This window comes from Phoenix dactylifera, chromosome 11, assembly GCF_009389715.1.
Source record: "Phoenix dactylifera cultivar Barhee BC4 chromosome 11, palm_55x_up_171113_PBpolish2nd_filt_p, whole genome shotgun sequence".
NCBI lineage: Eukaryota > Viridiplantae > Streptophyta > Magnoliopsida > Arecales > Arecaceae > Phoenix > Phoenix dactylifera.
Genome location: NC_052402.1, coordinates 2,662,370 through 2,679,325, shown reverse-complemented (window position 1 = coordinate 2,679,325; position 16,956 = coordinate 2,662,370). Strand labels below are relative to the sequence as shown.

Below are 16,956 nucleotides of genomic sequence, written 5' to 3'. Positions count from 1 at the left end.
TAATAAGAGACACAAACTTCACCCGCTAACTTTTTTGATGATAATTGCAATAGCTTATAAATATTCTGAAAAAAAAGGGTCTTATTCATTCTTAACTCTAGGAAATTTCTTATAAATTAATGTTCCTATACAACATGGATAGATATGGAAGATATCAAAAGGCTTACAACGAATATTTAATGCTGATATATTTTGATGAGTTACAAGAAACGTATTCATCTATTCAACCTCTTCACTTCAAAAACCAATACCGATGATCATAAGCGAATTCCTCTCTTATGATCCCACCATCAGATTCAGCAAAACTTCCTTAAGATAAATGGGCAGCTGTTTGTTTATCCAACTATCATTCTATAACTCTACTGCTAAACGACAATTAAGCACCCATAGCTGCTTCACATACGGATGATGAGTCATTTGCAGGTCCCACTTTATTAGCATGCTTTTTCTTCTCAGCTTTGTTGTGTTTCAGCTTATTTCGCACACTGTCAGCCTGAGAAACAATCTTCGAAACCGTAAATCCTGCTTCTTCAAAGATCAGTGCTCTTTTAGAGATCAATGAGTCACGGGATACAACATCAATCCCATCATATGTCCACACACCTAAAACGGCCTCTCCCTTCAGTCCAATGGCAAACCAACCAAGACCAGCAGCTGCTATATCAACAGAACTCGCATCCCAACTGTGCCCTTTAACATTAAACTCCTTTCTCACCCACTTTCCAAGTTCACTGGCCCGTCTCTCACCAATAGGTGGCTGCAGTTATAATTTGAATAAAATCATCAGATCATTCCTGTGACTTAAACAGCACTAGCAGACATTTTGATCATATATCTGAAAGAAGTTTCTATATGGCAAGAACAACAACTAAGTGAAAAGTACCTGGAGTTGTCGACCAAAGTGATCTTCTATCATTGCAGATGCATTCTCTGTCTTCCCCATGTGAAGCGGAAGAAGTGGCGATGCCCATACTGTGACATAAATAGTCTCTACTGATGATTCCTCGACATCTAGCCTCATGAGCCCACCAAGATGTACAGAATGACCCACCTGTCAGCAACGAAGTGAATAGATAAGAGCCGAGGATCTCCTCTAGCCCATGGTTGAGAAAGGTAGAATCCAAAACATACAATTATTCTGGAGGAGGTACAGAGGTAATGAAGTTTCAAGTTTTAAAGAGCCCAATTCCTGTTTCTCCTCTACACAGGATGAACTACCCAGGCACAAAATGATAGGGTTGAATTCTCCGCAGAAGGTTTCCTACCCTTGTACATTCTACATAGTAAGGGATTCACCTTGAAGCATTAAAGTAGCATGACTGTCTTAACAAGAATTGTTTCTTTATTTAACGCTAACACTAGGCTGCACTGCATGTTTTGTCGCATAAAAACTGGAAAGGAAGTCATAGTTCTCCACTAGCATCACAATCCCTTGTATGCATATGGCCATCCCCTAAAAGAAACCAAACAAACCGCGCCCCCCCCCCCCCCCTCCCTCCCCAACTTTTTCATCTTATATTTCATTTCCATCAAATCAATAAAGATGTTTCTGTTTGTGTGTAAAAGTCATCCAAAACCAGTCATTTCATAATAGCTTCCTTCTTTTTCACTAATTAGTTTAAGCACCCTTCCTGGTTGGTTTAGTGGTAAAGGCACCCATCCTAATCACAAAGGAGAACAATTCCACAGTGGCTGTCTCAAGAAGTGCAACTGCAATAATAACAACAAATCTGGTTCTCATAATGAAAGTCGAAGCCAGAAGGTAGTGTCACTTTTGACAATCATAATGATTCATTTGGTAAAACTTCTGACCTCAAAATTAAGACTATCCTCTCGAAAGCCTAAATAAACCTATTCCCATGTTGCAAGCAGTGAAGAACTCCAAGCCATCCAAAACCAATTTATACTTCCCGCTTAGTATAAACATCCCACCCAACCAAAAGGACACAATTTGTTGCAGTGAAATCCTTAAATTACAGTAAAACGATCAAAAGAATGAACAGATCCCAAGAAACGATCAGCGGTTTTTCTTCCAAATTCCAAACTTCTCAACCTTGCCAGATAATTCTCAAACACCTAACTTGTGAATATCATTGTACAGGCATTGCCTAGCTCTTTTAAGCAGTTTATTTTAAGTTTCTTAGCTATGTAAGGATGAAAAACAATTTAATGCTAATGCTCTGCTGCATTGGATGTTTTGACACAGGAAAAACAGGGAAAAAGTCATGTTTCTCCACTAGCATCATAACAACCCTTTGCATACATACATCAAGGACTCATACCTCAGAAGAGTCATTTCATACTAGCTTCCAACCTTCATCACAACTAAAGTTTAAATGCCTAGCCCGGTTGGTATAGTGGTAAAAGTACCCTTGATTATCACTAAGGAAAAAGCCACATCCGACAGTGGTCAAGTATCCAAACTCAAACTGCAATAACAACAATCAAGCAGGTCTTTATGTATGAAAGTAGAAGGCAAAGAGTAGTGTCAGCTTTGAGGAATTCATTTGGTAACAATTCTAACCTCAAAACTAAGATGGTACTCTGAAAACCCTAGAAACCCTGCTCCTATCTTGCAAGCAGTATAAACCTCCAGCCCATCCAAAATTGATTTATACTTCTTGCTTACTACCAGCATCTCCAGCCAAAAGAGAACAAAATCAGGTGCAATCAAATTCTTCAAACACAGTGAAAGGATCAGAAGAATGAACAGATCGCAGGAAACCAGGTCATGATTGAGCAATTCAACAGTGTTTTGAGTTTTGGAGACAGATTTGGTGTCATTTGTTGATGGACATGGTTTCAGTAAATTGATGCTGGCAAAAAAAATAATACTTCATAGCAGAGGATAACAAAATGTAAGCAAAGCATAAATTTTGGACTTTCATATCAGAATGTTCCATCTTTTCCGTACGATATATATCCTAAGCTATTTCAGAGTAAATAGCCCACACCACACACTTCATACCCACAACCGTGGAACAGCATGCCAATTTTTTTTTTAGGCAGTACCACTTGCTCAAAAGTTGTGCATGCACAATTTGTTGTTTTTTCACTGCAAAAACCATCATAGGCATGTGAAAATAGCCTGCATTGCATTCCAAAAACACGTTAATTGGTATCTTTCCTCAGCAGTTTATTTCTCATCGCAATAGATTAAATTTAATTTTCTTGGTTACATGAGGATGACAATCCAACCCACACAAAAGGGGTTACTATAATTACATAACAATTTTGTTTCCACATTAAATGGTGTTCAAGATAACAACAAATAGAAAAGAAAGATCCTTACATATGCTAGCAGCAAAAAGTTGACATAATGATGAAAGCAAAGGATTCTCCAACTTATGATATCAAAGATATAACCTAACCTATGGCTGCCGAATTTAGGATCCACAAGGTGGCAAAGTAAGAAGAGAAACCAAGATGGCAAGAAAGGACAGAAAGAAAAGTTCTATGGAAGGATGTCCCATGAGAAGCATAAAATAGAGAGAGAAAAGAGGAAATTGAGGGTGTGACAAAAGGATCTCATCTGAAATGGTTGTAATTGATCTAATAACACCCTGTTAACTCAGCCTTTGCAATATTTTCTGCTAGTAATTTCTCCCTAGGAGCCCATTTTCAACAGCAGTCTCCTGAAATCCATTATCCAAGCAATGCATTCATTTCTTTCTCATGTCTTTATCTTAAGCCTTTCGTTCAATTCATTGTCCACCAAATAAACTCTCTTAGATCCTTCTCCCCTTCCAACTCGCCATAAGAAATTATACTGAAATTTGAATACTAATCAACTAAGCATGGAAAAGAGTGGGATCTTAAAAATTGATGAGTATGCATACTGGTTGAACATCACATCCTTAATAAGCATAAATAGCTCCAACTCGCAAGTTTCCTGCTGAGCATTTCCGCTACCAAAATCTCTATAATGTGTGTGGCCTCACTAACATGGAAATAATCTATTGTCTCAAAGGAAACAATTTGCTCAAAACATTCCATACTTTAGGCCTGTTATGAAAAAGAACACCTAAAAGTTATCAAATTTGATGTCCCTTGTAGCTTAAAATTGAGCAGAACACATTGAACTAAAGCCACATGCAAAAATTTCTTGAAATCTTAAACTTTGATTGTCTTAAAAGTGGGTGCATCCAATTTTCTTCAGAGGCAAAAGTTCCAACTCAACTAGCATTCAGCAATAGAAGTGAAACACCACCAAACCAGACTCCATCTACCGCATTGCAAAAAGAAGTAAAAACTAACCATGATTCGGTAAGTTCTTGGTCTCATTTCTTTGCTTATATGCACCAGCTTCTGCTCCTCCCTCGTCAACCTCGTTATAATCTGGTATGGATGCAAAATCCCCGGCGTGTCAAACAGCTTTGCCTGCCCGCTAAGAACCCCCTCCACCCTCACGATCCCCAGCGTAGTTCCCGGAACAGGAGCCTCCGTCAAGTGGCTCAATTTACCCCCAACACACCTACCCATCGCATTGATCAATGTAGACTTGCCGGCATTCTGAGCCCCGACGGCCCACACATTCCCCCGGCTACCGGCCAGCTCCGCCACATGGTCCACCAGATTCCTCAACCCCCAATTCCTCACCGCGCTCACCAAATGCACCCCGGCCAGCTTGTTGGCTCCCCCCACCCGGGCCCTCTTCCGGACCCAGTCGTCAAGCGTCTCCGGCGATACCGAGGAGGGCAGCACGTCGATCTTGGTAGCCACGAGCACAACCCGGGGCACGTTGGCGGGCTTCCCCTCCTTCCATGCCCGCGAGTTCTGGTCGATGGAGGCGGAGACGAGGCGGGCGACCTTGCGGGGAAAAGAGCCGTCGAAGTCGGCGGCGTCGACGACCACGAGGACGACGGAGCGGGGGCCGGAGGGGGAGACCATCTTGGGGCCGACCATGCGGTCGAAATCGAAATCCGGGAGGAGGTTCTCCGCAGCGGGGTGCTTGACGCGGCCGTAGTGGCGAAGGGAATGGCATCGAGCGCAGACGAGGGGCTTCGTTTCCGGGCTAGGGTTTGGTTCCGGCGAGATGGGGTTGTCCTGTTGGAGGGGAAGGAGGCCGGATTTAAGGGAGATGGATGTGTGGGGGTCGTCGGGGGCGAGAAGGCGGCGGCGGTCGAGAGGGGCGTGGTAGTCGGGGGATTTGGGGGAAGGTCGGGAGAAGTAGCCCGGAAGGGAGGGGTCGGAGTCCTGCATGTGCACCCCGCAGCCGGGGCAGAGGGGGAGCGGGGGAGGAGGGGGGTCACCGGAGTCCTCGTCGTAGCAGCCGCCGCGGAGGGCGGAGAGGGGAGGTAGGGTATGGGAGGATGCGGTTGGAGGCTGGGGGGAGGAGGAGGAGAAGGGACGGAGGATGGCGAGGAGAGGAGGGTTCTGGTGGGGTTTATGGGGTGGTGACGGTGGGGGAGGAGAGGAAGAGGAGGTGTGGTTTGACTGAGAGCCTGAGGGTGGAGAGATGAAATAGAAAGGGTGCAGGGCAAGCTTGGTTGGCCTTCGAGTTGAGAGCTTTCGGGCGAGCGACAGCATCGTGGTGTTCGACGCGTGACCAGAAAGATGGAGAGAGTGGCCGGAAAATATCGGAGAGGAGAGCGTGTCGCGTGCGAAGCGGTGAAGTAAAAAAGGCACGCTCGATCAGAGGGAGCCGGGATCATCTCACATGGTAAACCCGCGCGGTGCGTGCCTACGAAATTTGGAAGAACGTGATTGGAACTTCTCTTTCTTTTTCTTTTTTTTTTTTAGAATAGAATAACCTAAATAAATCTTACCGGATACAATTTCAATTTAATCCTAAAGTTTTTTTTATAAATATTTTTTAAAATATTAAATTTTATATAAATATTCTTCTAAAATTGATATTTATTTATATATTCTCGTAAAACACTTATTTTGCTATTTTATCCTTTTATCCTTGTTTTTTATATGCACTCACGCCATCTACCATCGTTAAAAACTTAACGGTTTTAAATTAAAATGACTAAAATATTTTTAATGGATAAATGTGCAAAGAGAAACATTTATAAAGCAACCGCGATGAAGGACAAAAAAAACAGTTTTTTATCGAGGTAGAGAAATAAATATAAATTTTAAAAAAATATTTACATAAATTTAAATTTTTAGAAGAATATTTATGTAAAAAAATAATTCTAAATTATTTGTACACGATGCTGACATCCAATCAGTTTACAAATTGGCATTATCTGCATCTCCTGTTATTCCAACTTCTTTATAAATTATAAATCTCTTCAAATTGCTCTCTTTCTGTTTTTTTCTTTTAATATTAGAATAAAAACGTCTAAATAAATCTTGCTGATGGAATTTAAATCTAGATCATTGGTATTCAACACAGACATCCAACTTGGCATCATTTGCATCTCTTTGATTCTTGTCAATGATACCAAACCCTAATTGCACACCAACCCTTTATTGCACCAGTATCCAGAATCGAATGGCGCGTTTAAGCATCAAATTTCCTGTGAGGTTGGCAGTTTTCATTCCTGCCAGAAAAGTGAGAAAGTTGGCATCTGGATCTTGTACAAAACTTTCAGCGTATGTTGTAATTGTGAGTCCTTATTGCCACGCGCACCAACGCCTTATTACCCTCATCAAAATCAAGAACTGAGTTGCTCATGAAGCATTAAATTTCCTCAGAGGTTGGCAGTGTTCATTGGTGCAAGAAAGGCAGTAAAACTAGCGCATGGATCTTGTGCAAAACATTCAGCATATCTGGTAATATGCATCACATCTGAAAAAAAAACTTGCCCACATTCAAATATACATGCATTAATTCTCTTCAGGGTTATACAGACACCAAGCTTTTATTGGCATAACAAACTTCTCATCCAGTTGATGAAAAGTAGACTTCTCTATGACTTAAATACATGATTTTTTCCACTTAACATTCACTTAGAAGGTATCTCATAATCACCAAAATCTATTCAACGATGGTTTTCTAGCTTTCTAAGTAAGCCTTGTAACTAAACAGCAAAGCAACAAAACAAATATGCATCTCATATAGATGAGCAGAAGGATATAATGAACTCAAATTTTTGGCCTAGATGTTGAAGTAGATTTCCCTTTATAGCCCCCACTACATAGTACTGGATCTCTTCATGCCTATGCAAAATGCATAGAGCTAGAGTATCCTCAATGCATTGATCCTAAGCACTTCTCCTCACACTGCTAGTTTTGCTTCATATTCAGGGACTGTTTATTTGCCTGCAATTAGGTAGGTTGCAGTTGCAAAAGCTGCAATTGAACTGTAGATGTCCAAAATATATTTGGATGCCTGTAATTGTAATTGCATACTGCATGTAAACTACAAGAAAAAAAGGCCCAGAACTTGTAATTGGAACTACGGGCAAAATTGCTCATAGTTCCAACCTCAATATTTATTAATTAAAAGCAATGCTTGAAGGAGTCATCTGACCACTCTCCAACTACTAAAAGTTAATATTATATAATCTAGCATAATAAATATATATTAATTATTTTAGTTAATATTGATATAGATGCATTATTATAATATATAATTAATATAATATATAATATATAAATTTATGACTATAATAATATAATCTAATTAATGTACTATCAAATTATTTTATAGTGATATAATTACTATGGGTATTTTTTATAAGAATTGATAATATTCAGTAATATTATTTTTATAATAATCCAACAATATTATACAACAATAGAAAAGCAACAGTTTGTTGTTTTTAAGAAGGTAAACTTATCAGATCGTCTGTAGGGTTACTATATCTCTTTCAACATGATATAACTAAATAGATGCAGTTGTATTTGCAAATTTTAATTATAGACAACCAAAGAGAAACAATTTTTGCAACTGTAATTTCAGTTGCAGCATGTCCAACAGCAGCCTGTATTTAAATCGCAAGCAATCAAATCGCAGGCATACAAACAGCCCCCTGCAAGCTTAGCATAAAAACAAATTTAACCCACGGTTATATCTGTAAGCAGATTGCACGCACATGGGAATATTGAATGACTACTTTATCTACAAAAATCAATCCACAAGTTGGTCATACATGCAAGCATAAAGACAATAAATCGTATGATATTTTTGATGTCTTCAGCATAAATTACAGAAATTACTCGAGCGACATAAACATCACTAACACTTTGAACTTTCCGCTGCAAAAGAATAGACCTCACCTAAGTAGCAAAAAGACCGAGTTTAGGGCTCATTTGCCCATCAACTTATTCATGCTAGATTTCAATAACATTTGCAAGCATGCAATACATAGGCATGTTAGTGAGCAAAGTCTCGGCTGTAATACTGATCCAAGGTCTTTGCAGGAATGCGATGGAGAAGCTCACGAGGAAAGATGCGTAGAAGTGTCCATGCAAGATCAAGTGATTGGAAGATATTGCGAGTATCATATGCTCCTTGAGTAACAAACTTCCTTTCAAACTTGTCCAAGAACTCAAGGTACAACTGTATTTTCAACAAATTGATGAGCAAGATTACTACATTCAATAAGATAGGGAACACACCTATTTTGATGTAGGTGCATGCCTGAAAATACACAGGTACGTGGGTTCTAAAATTTAGAATCTATTTTTACATGCTTAAAAGAGAAAGATACTTATGTATATAAATATAAATATTATAACACACACATCATACATACATAGATATATATGTACGTATGTATGTATGCATGTATGTATATGGATATATAGACACACACACACACACACACACAGAGACCATGCCCATCAAAGAAGGGAGTTCCTACTACGTTCTCTATCACATGCACATGCATGCATGCACACAAACACGGAGAGAATACTGAATAATCCTTAGATAAGCTCCTATATTACTCGTAGTCATCACTGGCAATATTATTCATCAATCTGAACAATTCAGTCTTGTCTACAGGGTCCAATGGATGGATTTAATCAGGTTGTTGAACTAGCTCACACACTGACCTTTTACAACTTAGAGACAGTCCAAAACAAAATAGATTGCATTAAACAGTATATTAAATTAAAAACTAGGCTGACATGACTAACATAAACCACATGTATATACAATGATTGTTATCAAAAACCATTCAGATTGATATAAACTGATCGCCAGTTTGTGTGTTTATGAGAGGTACAGGTCTCCTCAAGAAGGCAACTATACAAACATATATGCACATGGGGATATGAGAGAGAAAGAGAGAGATACCAGATCCTCAGAAGAGAGTGCCTCCTCTCCAACAACTGCTTTCATTGCCTGAACATCCTTTCCAATTGCATAATTGGCATAAAGCTGGAAAATGAACAATAAATAAGATGCCTAGGAGCACTTTAGAGCAGTAAGACGGGCATTAGTTTTTGCTCACTGACCTGGTTAGACACATCAGCATGATCACGACGGGTCATGCCTTCACCAATAGCACTCTGCCAGGAAATCCAAATCACTTATAACTTAATCACTCTAGTCACTGGTGATGACTTATAATTGGTTTAATCACTGCTCATAACTCCTAATTTAGACCGTGCAGTGTTATTCCTTTTGATTCAAAAGGGCGTCCTTCATGTATTTAGAAGCTCACCTTCATCAAACGTGAGAGAGATGGAAGGACATTGATAGGTGGGTATATCTGTTAATATAAGCAAAAGGTAACTTTCAGGTACATGACTTATATATCAGACAACAAACAAATAACAACTCCAGATATCTAATGAGAAGCAGTTACATTCCATATACGTTGCATCAGATGCATCATTCACCCAAATAAATGGAAATTAGAGAAATAACTACAGCATCTGTGTTTGTAGCTTCAAGTCCAGTAATTTTTACGAGTAAAACTATATTAAAAAAAGGGTCTCAAAACAAAATTAGCATTATTATACCTGTCGATTGTGGAGTTGCCTGTCAATATAAATTTGGCCCTCAGTGATGTAACCAGTAAGATCTGGAGTTGGATGTGTGATATCTGTTCGACAATGGGGAAACATTAAGCGAAAAGCATTTACAACCCAACCACATGTTATGACCTCCGAGACAAGGAACGCCTCCTACTGGCCCCCTCTCCCAACAGCACCACCACAAAAAATAAAAATAAATAAAATAAAAATAAATAAAATAAAAATAAAAATTTGATGAGAAAAGACTGTCAATATCCCATGATAGAAAAACCCAATAGCCAATGTTTACCAAATTATTATGTAACACAAATAGGTCATGATCTACCTTCACAATGCATAGAAGGATACAAATTTATATATTAGTACATCTGGCATGGTTAAGATTGTTATTCCTTTTTTGTCATGATTTAGTGACACAATGCATAGAAGGATATGAATTCATATATTACCATCATTCGGCATGGTTAAGATTGGTATTTGAGTGATTGACCCTTTTCTCCCTTCTATACGTCCAGCACGTTCATATATTGTTGCCAGATCAGTGTACATGTACCCAGGATAACCACGTCTACCTGGCACCTCCTCTCGAGCAGCAGATACCTGAAAACAGAAAAGGTAACTTGCATAAGCAAGCTTACTGCTCTGGAAAAACTCAGCAGCAGAAGTGTTTGACATAATTAACATGACAGCAATATAGATGCAGAGTTACAAATATAATGGATATTGATAAATTCAGACAATTTCAAAGAGAGAAGACAAACTTAAGAAACAAAGGGACAAAACATTTTGGCAACGAATTATAAAACTATTAAGATGTAGTCATTAAATTGTAAGATGCTGTCTTCAGGGTTTATGACAGATGACTTCAAACTTTACCTTGAAATATGAGCACTTGACACAGAAATAGTAACAAAATAGATAGCTGCATAGAGCTGTGTATAAACAGATTCAAGTAATGCAACCATACTTTTTATCAGGAAACCAGGCACCTTAACTGTAGATTAGCAAATATGATCAAAAAGGGGAAAGCATTGCATGATATGTCCCAAATTGTTCCTGTTACATATTATCTCAAAGTCATGGTTATGCAAGAAACATGTAAAACCACCAATTTGACAGAGGACCAACCAATAGAGCCTTAAGGCAGGGCTCCAGACAATAAGTATTTAAGATAAAGTCAGCAGCAGTCAAATTCACACTCGTCGAACTGTCTATAAAAATGTCAATCAATAAGAAAATGCAATTTTCCTTACCTCACGAAGTGCATCAGCATATGAGCTCATGTCTGTTAGGATAACAAGGACATGTTTCCCACATTCATAGGCTAGATATTCTGCCGTAGTAAGTGCAATTCGAGGGGTGATGATACGCTCAATTGTGGGGTCATTAGCCTGCATGGAGAATGATATCGGTACTATCTAAATATTAAGCATTATCAACTATACATGATATCCAAATTTTGCCAAATAAAAGAATATAAAATTTGATATGCAACATATCATAAGGTTTAGCAAAGATACCAGATTTAGAAAAAGGGTCACCCTCTCCATTGAACCATTTTCTTCAAAATCACGTTTGAAAAACTGTGCTGTTTCCATGTTTACTCCCATAGCTGCAAATACAATAGCAAAATTGTCTTCTTCGCCATCCTGTTGAATTCAGGGAAAAGATGTTCAGCATGCATGTATCAACAGACAATGATTTCGGGAAGAAATTCTCAATGGCCAACTGTAAGAACTCTTGCACTCCCTCATTCTTCTGAGAATGGAACACACAAGCAATCAACATGGATTAGTCCATAAAGTAATAAATTTAGATATTTCATGTTTACAGGGAAGAAGTTCAAGAAAAGAAAAGGTCCAAAACCATTGTGCCAGTACTTTAATGAATCTTCGTCTTTAATTATTATCAGAAAAAGGGCCAGAATTGTTGTTTCCAACATCAATATTTACAAGGCAACATTAGATGGATCCCGAACTGATGCAGACATCTCCACAGTCCTCCAAGCTTAAATTTACCTCCATGCATGAGATGATTAACCCTAACAAATACTGTTAATCAGCTGGAGCAGAAAATCATGGTCCTATCTTGATTCTAAGAAAGGGACGCACTACAATCTATAGAGAACTTGAGGGAGGAAAAAAAATAGCAGGAGCACTTGCATGATATTTCAGAGTTTGTTCTGAAAATTGAACCGGTGATTCAGCCATTGATCTCAAAATATTGCATGGACCATTCCTAGACTATGACCCTTCATGTCTAAATTTGTTGGGCTCCTAATTTCTATGTGTATATCCTCTCACTTTACCCTGATTCACAAGGATTTTAACTATGCCATTATTGGGCCACACCCTCATCATGCTTCACACAGCTTGGAATGGCTAGGCTCCTAAACTTGCATGATTTGGCAAGGATTTGTCAGAAGCATAGCTGCCAGGATAAGCGAAATAAAACAAAAATAATGACAATATACAATTGCACAACATATTTATATATAAATATTACACAATAGACAAACATATACTTGGAATCAAATGTACACTCTAAAGCCCAAACAAATTGGTAAAAGAAGAGATAAAAATGTCACAACTTTCAATTGTAGTGAAATACAGTTCACATCAGTTAGGAAACTCAATTAAGTAGCTTCCATAACATGCTTACCAAGAAAAAGCATTCTTCTCCAACAAGCTTTTGAAAAGACCATTTTTCCTATACATTTCTAAGTTGCATACCAATATAGCAACATATATATCTGTTGAGGTTCTTGACTTTCAAGGATTTAATTGAACTTAGGAAACATGATATGAATTAAGTATAAGATGTTCATTATAATAGTAGCATGCAAACATGAACAAAATTCATTAACTTAAAAAAGCATAAAACTAAAAAGTACCATTTCGAGTCATGAACAAAGTTTTTATTACTTGCTAATTGAACCTATTGATATCTCTGCGATACCTCCAAGAGATTATCAGATTTTTCCAACCGCTTCACGAGACCAGCTTGACGACAAATCTGAGCTGCAATTTCATTATGTGGAAGCCCGGCAGCAGAGAAAAGAGGGATCTTCTGCCCTCGAGCAATGGAGTTCATGACATCAATGGTAGATATCCCAGTCTGAATCATCTCCTCAGGATATGTTCTCTCACTGGGATTGATAGAACTTCCTGCAATAAACTCATAAAAATACTGAAATGCACCAAAACAATAACACAAAAGAGCTAATCTCAGAAATTTGCAATTTCATCATCTTCCTCTATAACTTACCAGAGATATCCAAGTATGCCTCGGGCAATATAGGTGGGCCATTGTCTATAGGTTTTCCAGAACCATTAAAAATCCGTCCAAGCATATCCATTGAGACAGGAGTTTTCAAAACCTGCATAAAAAACAAGAGATGAATATGCACAAAATATTATTTTCTATAACAAGCTTATATAGAATATAGTGAGCGTGAAGGGATCAATGTTCATTTTTAAGCTGCTTAAAGCAGAGAGCAGTTTAATAGGCTCGACAATTTATTTATGTCCATTGCTTTGCTGTCTTCCTGAAACTTTTTCATTATATGGTCTTACTTTCTGCTCATATGCAAGAATATTCTTCTCTCACAATCCTCCCTCTAAATTTCAATTTCTTATCGCCATCTATTCTCGTATGGTGTTATATGTGCATCAAACTGAAGTTTTGGCTCCATGAAGCATCTTAAGGGATCAAGAGAAGCAAGTGCAAACACACAGATACATGCACGGGGACACAAAAAATGAACAGTACTAAGATTAAGATTGGATTTGAGAACATATTAGCACAGAGTCACTTATTAGAATTGTATATTGAAATTTCTGCTCATAAGACAAGCCGTAGATCTTATACTGATAGGTCTATATATATATATATATATATATAGTGGAGAACGAAAAAAAACATTAATGGATAACATTCAAATAAAAGATCCACACCTCTCCTGTAAATTGCACAGTAGTATATTTGTTATCGATGCCTGAAGTTCCCTCGAAAACCTGCCAATCAAAACAGTGTGCAAATACAGGTAAAAGGGACAATCAAATAAACATTACTTTGAAAAAAGATATAATACTTAAACAAAAGATTTGGAAAGGAAACCTAGCAGGCATTTATACAAAACTGAAAAGGTGAAGATTATCAAATTAACTGTCTGAGTGTAACAGAATCTTTCATACAATGAAAAGAGCAAGAAAACATCAACTGCAAGTAAGAAGAAAGATATAAGTTTTTGCTCCTCTCATGTGGCAGCAAGATAAGCAAATAATAGTAATAGCCAACATCCTCATATGTTACTCAGATGGAGAGAGGGAAGAACAGAGTGTCTACTACTGGGTGCTTTGGTTATTGAACAGAAGACAACATCCAAACAATTCAGCAATTACTATTAAGCATTGCACAAAGTCAGCACTGCTTCTCAGAAATTACATAGGGCACTAACTACATGGAAGAGCAATGAGCATTCTGATGGCCAAAATGTACACATCACTGATATAAATCAACAGAGCAAAACAAGATTAAACCTGCACAACAGCTTTTTCTCCATCAACTTCCAGAACCTGACCACGTCGAGTTGTGCCATCTCCTAATCGTATATTAACAATTTCTTGATACTTAGGACCCTGAAATCATTTGGTAGAAGAGGCTTCAAGAGGAAATCCAGGAACTAAAACATAAAACCATGATGTTACACAAATTACAGTGGTAAAACTGGGTGGTTAAATGTAACAAATTTATTCACCTTAACTTTCTCTAAAATCACCAGAGGACCTGCAACACCAGAAACAGTCCTGTACTCTGCATCATGAAGAAAAAGATCCATTTTAAATTCCATACAGTGAAACCTACTATTGTAAGAATTATGAATCAATATACTACCATAAGTTTAAGGAAACATGCGGTATAACTCACCACAGAGGATGAAATGTAATACAAGCGACATGCATCTGTAAATTAGCTGCAGAAGCATCATCCCCATGTCATCAATAATCTCATGGTGATGGTAGTTCGTCGTTTCTAAATTTCTTGACTTGTTTATGGCATCAGATAAATTCGATTCCATTGGATTGCTATGTGATACCTAAATCCTATGTTGCCTGGACTTAGATACAAGTATTAGGTGCAGATACATGTTTAAGTATCCACTCCTTCTAACTCTGGGAATTCTTCTTACAAGCCTATACACAAGAGGACTCATATCAATACGCATATCTACTTATCAGGACAAATACAGTGGGGTAAGTTAAAGGATCCATATGACATAGCTTATATCTATCATTTCCTATCTAGTGGGGGGGGAAAGTAAGTCTGTTATACCATGTGAGATCCTGATGTCCTAACCAGAAGGGCAGAACAACATCCACGTGAGATCCTAATTTCTTAAGCACAACGGCACCATAAAAGCTGTGTGTCATCCTAATGACCCAAATGCAAGGGCACAATAAAAGTGCCCAATCAAGGTATCCTTCTATCCCCAACCATTTAATGTTTAATTAGATCTGTAACAAAACTAAGCCCATTGGTTTAAAGGTTTTGGAAGTTTCACATCAAACTTGGTTGAAATCAAGTATATCGTCCATTGATTACATTAAGACCATTTGAGAAAAACAGGAGAGCAATGTAGGGATTGTCACATATGCATTATCAAGAAAGCTTCAAACTTGATCATAACAATCCAAGATCTTGGGCTATATTCTATGAGGACAACAGAGACAACAATATATGCTGAACTTAAGCCAAGATATATATACCCATGCCAATCTCCAATGCTCCCTCCTCCATGTCGGTATTGTTCTTTGCCACGCCCATGTTCGATTAACAGCCTGAAAGCAAGAGAAAGAAAAACAATCAGCAGCCCATAATCGCTTATTCTTTTTAACTAATAATTTTATAAAAGAATTGGCAGACAGAACTGTGGCCCTATTATTGCAAATAAGTTATTGAAATCCAAAGGTGCATCAAAAGATATAAGGAACCTAAATCTGAAACATAAACCTATTTTTTTTAACTGAATCATAGAAAAGTTGTTAACACATAACAGTAAGGGGATTTGAAACTCAATAAAATGCCCATTGATTTCATTTACTTTTTTGATTGAAATATTCCTACTTCCCACAACATCGAAAAGAGATTTTGTACATGAACCCAAAAAAAAAAGACAACAAATTTAAACGAGATCTGCAATTGTAGGCTGCTTTTCATCGGAAATTATGCCATTCAAGAATTAGCAGAGATCACCCGTCCCCAGATCTACACAGAAGAACAGCTTCGGATTCACTCCATGTGCAAAAATAAACAAAAAAACAAGCCATACCAGCTACAAATCCCAAACAAAAAAAATATCTGACCTGAAATTTAAAACATTAAAGTTCGAAAATGAGTTGAATTCGGTGCCAAAACTTAGCCAGACAGACTTAAAGGTTTATGGATAGCCTTGATTACAAAAACCAAGCAAGCAAACATTTTGTTTACCGGAGAACAAGTAACTGGCCCATCTAATCCACAAAGTTGGGAAAAGAAAAAAAAAAGGAGAAATTCTACAAAACAACTGGAACTTCAACTATTACCCTGATAACAGTAACTCATGCCATTTTTCCCCCAAAAAAAATGTTGGAAATAAAAATACCCCAATACTCTTCACGCTACTTCGCTCAATCGAACGAACGAACGAACGGATCTTATGAAACAAACCGGTCTACCAATCTAGATACCAGATTCTTCCGACTCAGCAGTGTAAAATATCTCACAACGAGCCGAAATTCAACAATGGCATCGAAAAATGATTGCAAATTTTCGGCAAGAAATTGAAAAATAAAAAAGAAGAAAGTTCCACGAAGGAAGAGGACGCTGCGAAAAAGCGTACCACGGATTCGATCAGAGAGAGAGAGGGGCGACGCCGGAGAGAAAAACCGTGCCTTATATTTGTTTTCCCGTTTTTCATTATGCAATGATTGCTTTTGAGGATTTCTGATCCCGGGAAGATAGCCGTCGGATCAATCTAGCCAGTCGACGCACACGGAGGAGAAGGGTGCTGCGTCGCGGGTACCACTG

The 16,956-nt window shown here is 38.1% G+C and overlaps 2 protein-coding genes across 5 annotated transcripts; both read right to left on the bottom strand.

Moving 5' to 3' along the window:
* Nucleotides 1-61: 61 nt before the first annotated feature.
* LOC103721520 (GTP-binding protein BRASSINAZOLE INSENSITIVE PALE GREEN 2, chloroplastic) lies at nucleotides 62-5,784 on the bottom strand. The gene is made up of 3 exons (XM_008811775.4): nucleotides 4,258-5,784; nucleotides 884-1,051; nucleotides 62-757 (listed from the first exon to the last, which is right to left on the bottom strand). The coding sequence occupies exons 1-3, from the start codon at nucleotides 5,527-5,529 to the stop codon at nucleotides 377-379; spliced, it is 1,821 nt and encodes a 606-aa protein (XP_008809997.3). The 5' UTR covers nucleotides 5,530-5,784; the 3' UTR covers nucleotides 62-376.
* A 608-nt stretch (nucleotides 5,785-6,392) lies between these two features.
* Nucleotides 6,393-16,921, bottom strand: LOC103720190 (V-type proton ATPase subunit B 2-like). Of its 4 annotated transcripts, none has more exons than XM_039131256.1 (15): nucleotides 16,769-16,917; nucleotides 15,657-15,728; nucleotides 14,648-14,703; nucleotides 14,430-14,528; nucleotides 13,845-13,904; nucleotides 13,156-13,267; nucleotides 12,847-13,055; nucleotides 11,409-11,537; nucleotides 11,142-11,279; nucleotides 10,338-10,488; nucleotides 9,874-9,956; nucleotides 9,573-9,620; nucleotides 9,364-9,417; nucleotides 9,203-9,286; nucleotides 6,393-6,745 (listed from the first exon to the last, which is right to left on the bottom strand). In XM_039131256.1, the coding sequence occupies exons 2-15, from the start codon at nucleotides 15,712-15,714 to the stop codon at nucleotides 6,740-6,742; spliced, it is 1,287 nt and encodes a 428-aa protein (XP_038987184.1). In that variant the 5' UTR covers nucleotides 15,715-15,728; nucleotides 16,769-16,917; the 3' UTR covers nucleotides 6,393-6,739. The 4 variants fall into 4 exon arrangements, with proteins under 4 accessions (XP_038987184.1, XP_038987182.1, XP_038987183.1 ...); XM_039131254.1 differs by lacking the exon at nucleotides 6,393-6,745 and adding an exon at nucleotides 8,002-8,461 and having other exon boundaries at nucleotides 16,769-16,915; XM_039131255.1 differs by lacking the exons at nucleotides 6,393-6,745; nucleotides 16,769-16,917 and adding exons at nucleotides 8,002-8,461; nucleotides 16,532-16,690.
* Nucleotides 16,922-16,956: the final 35 nt, after the last annotated feature.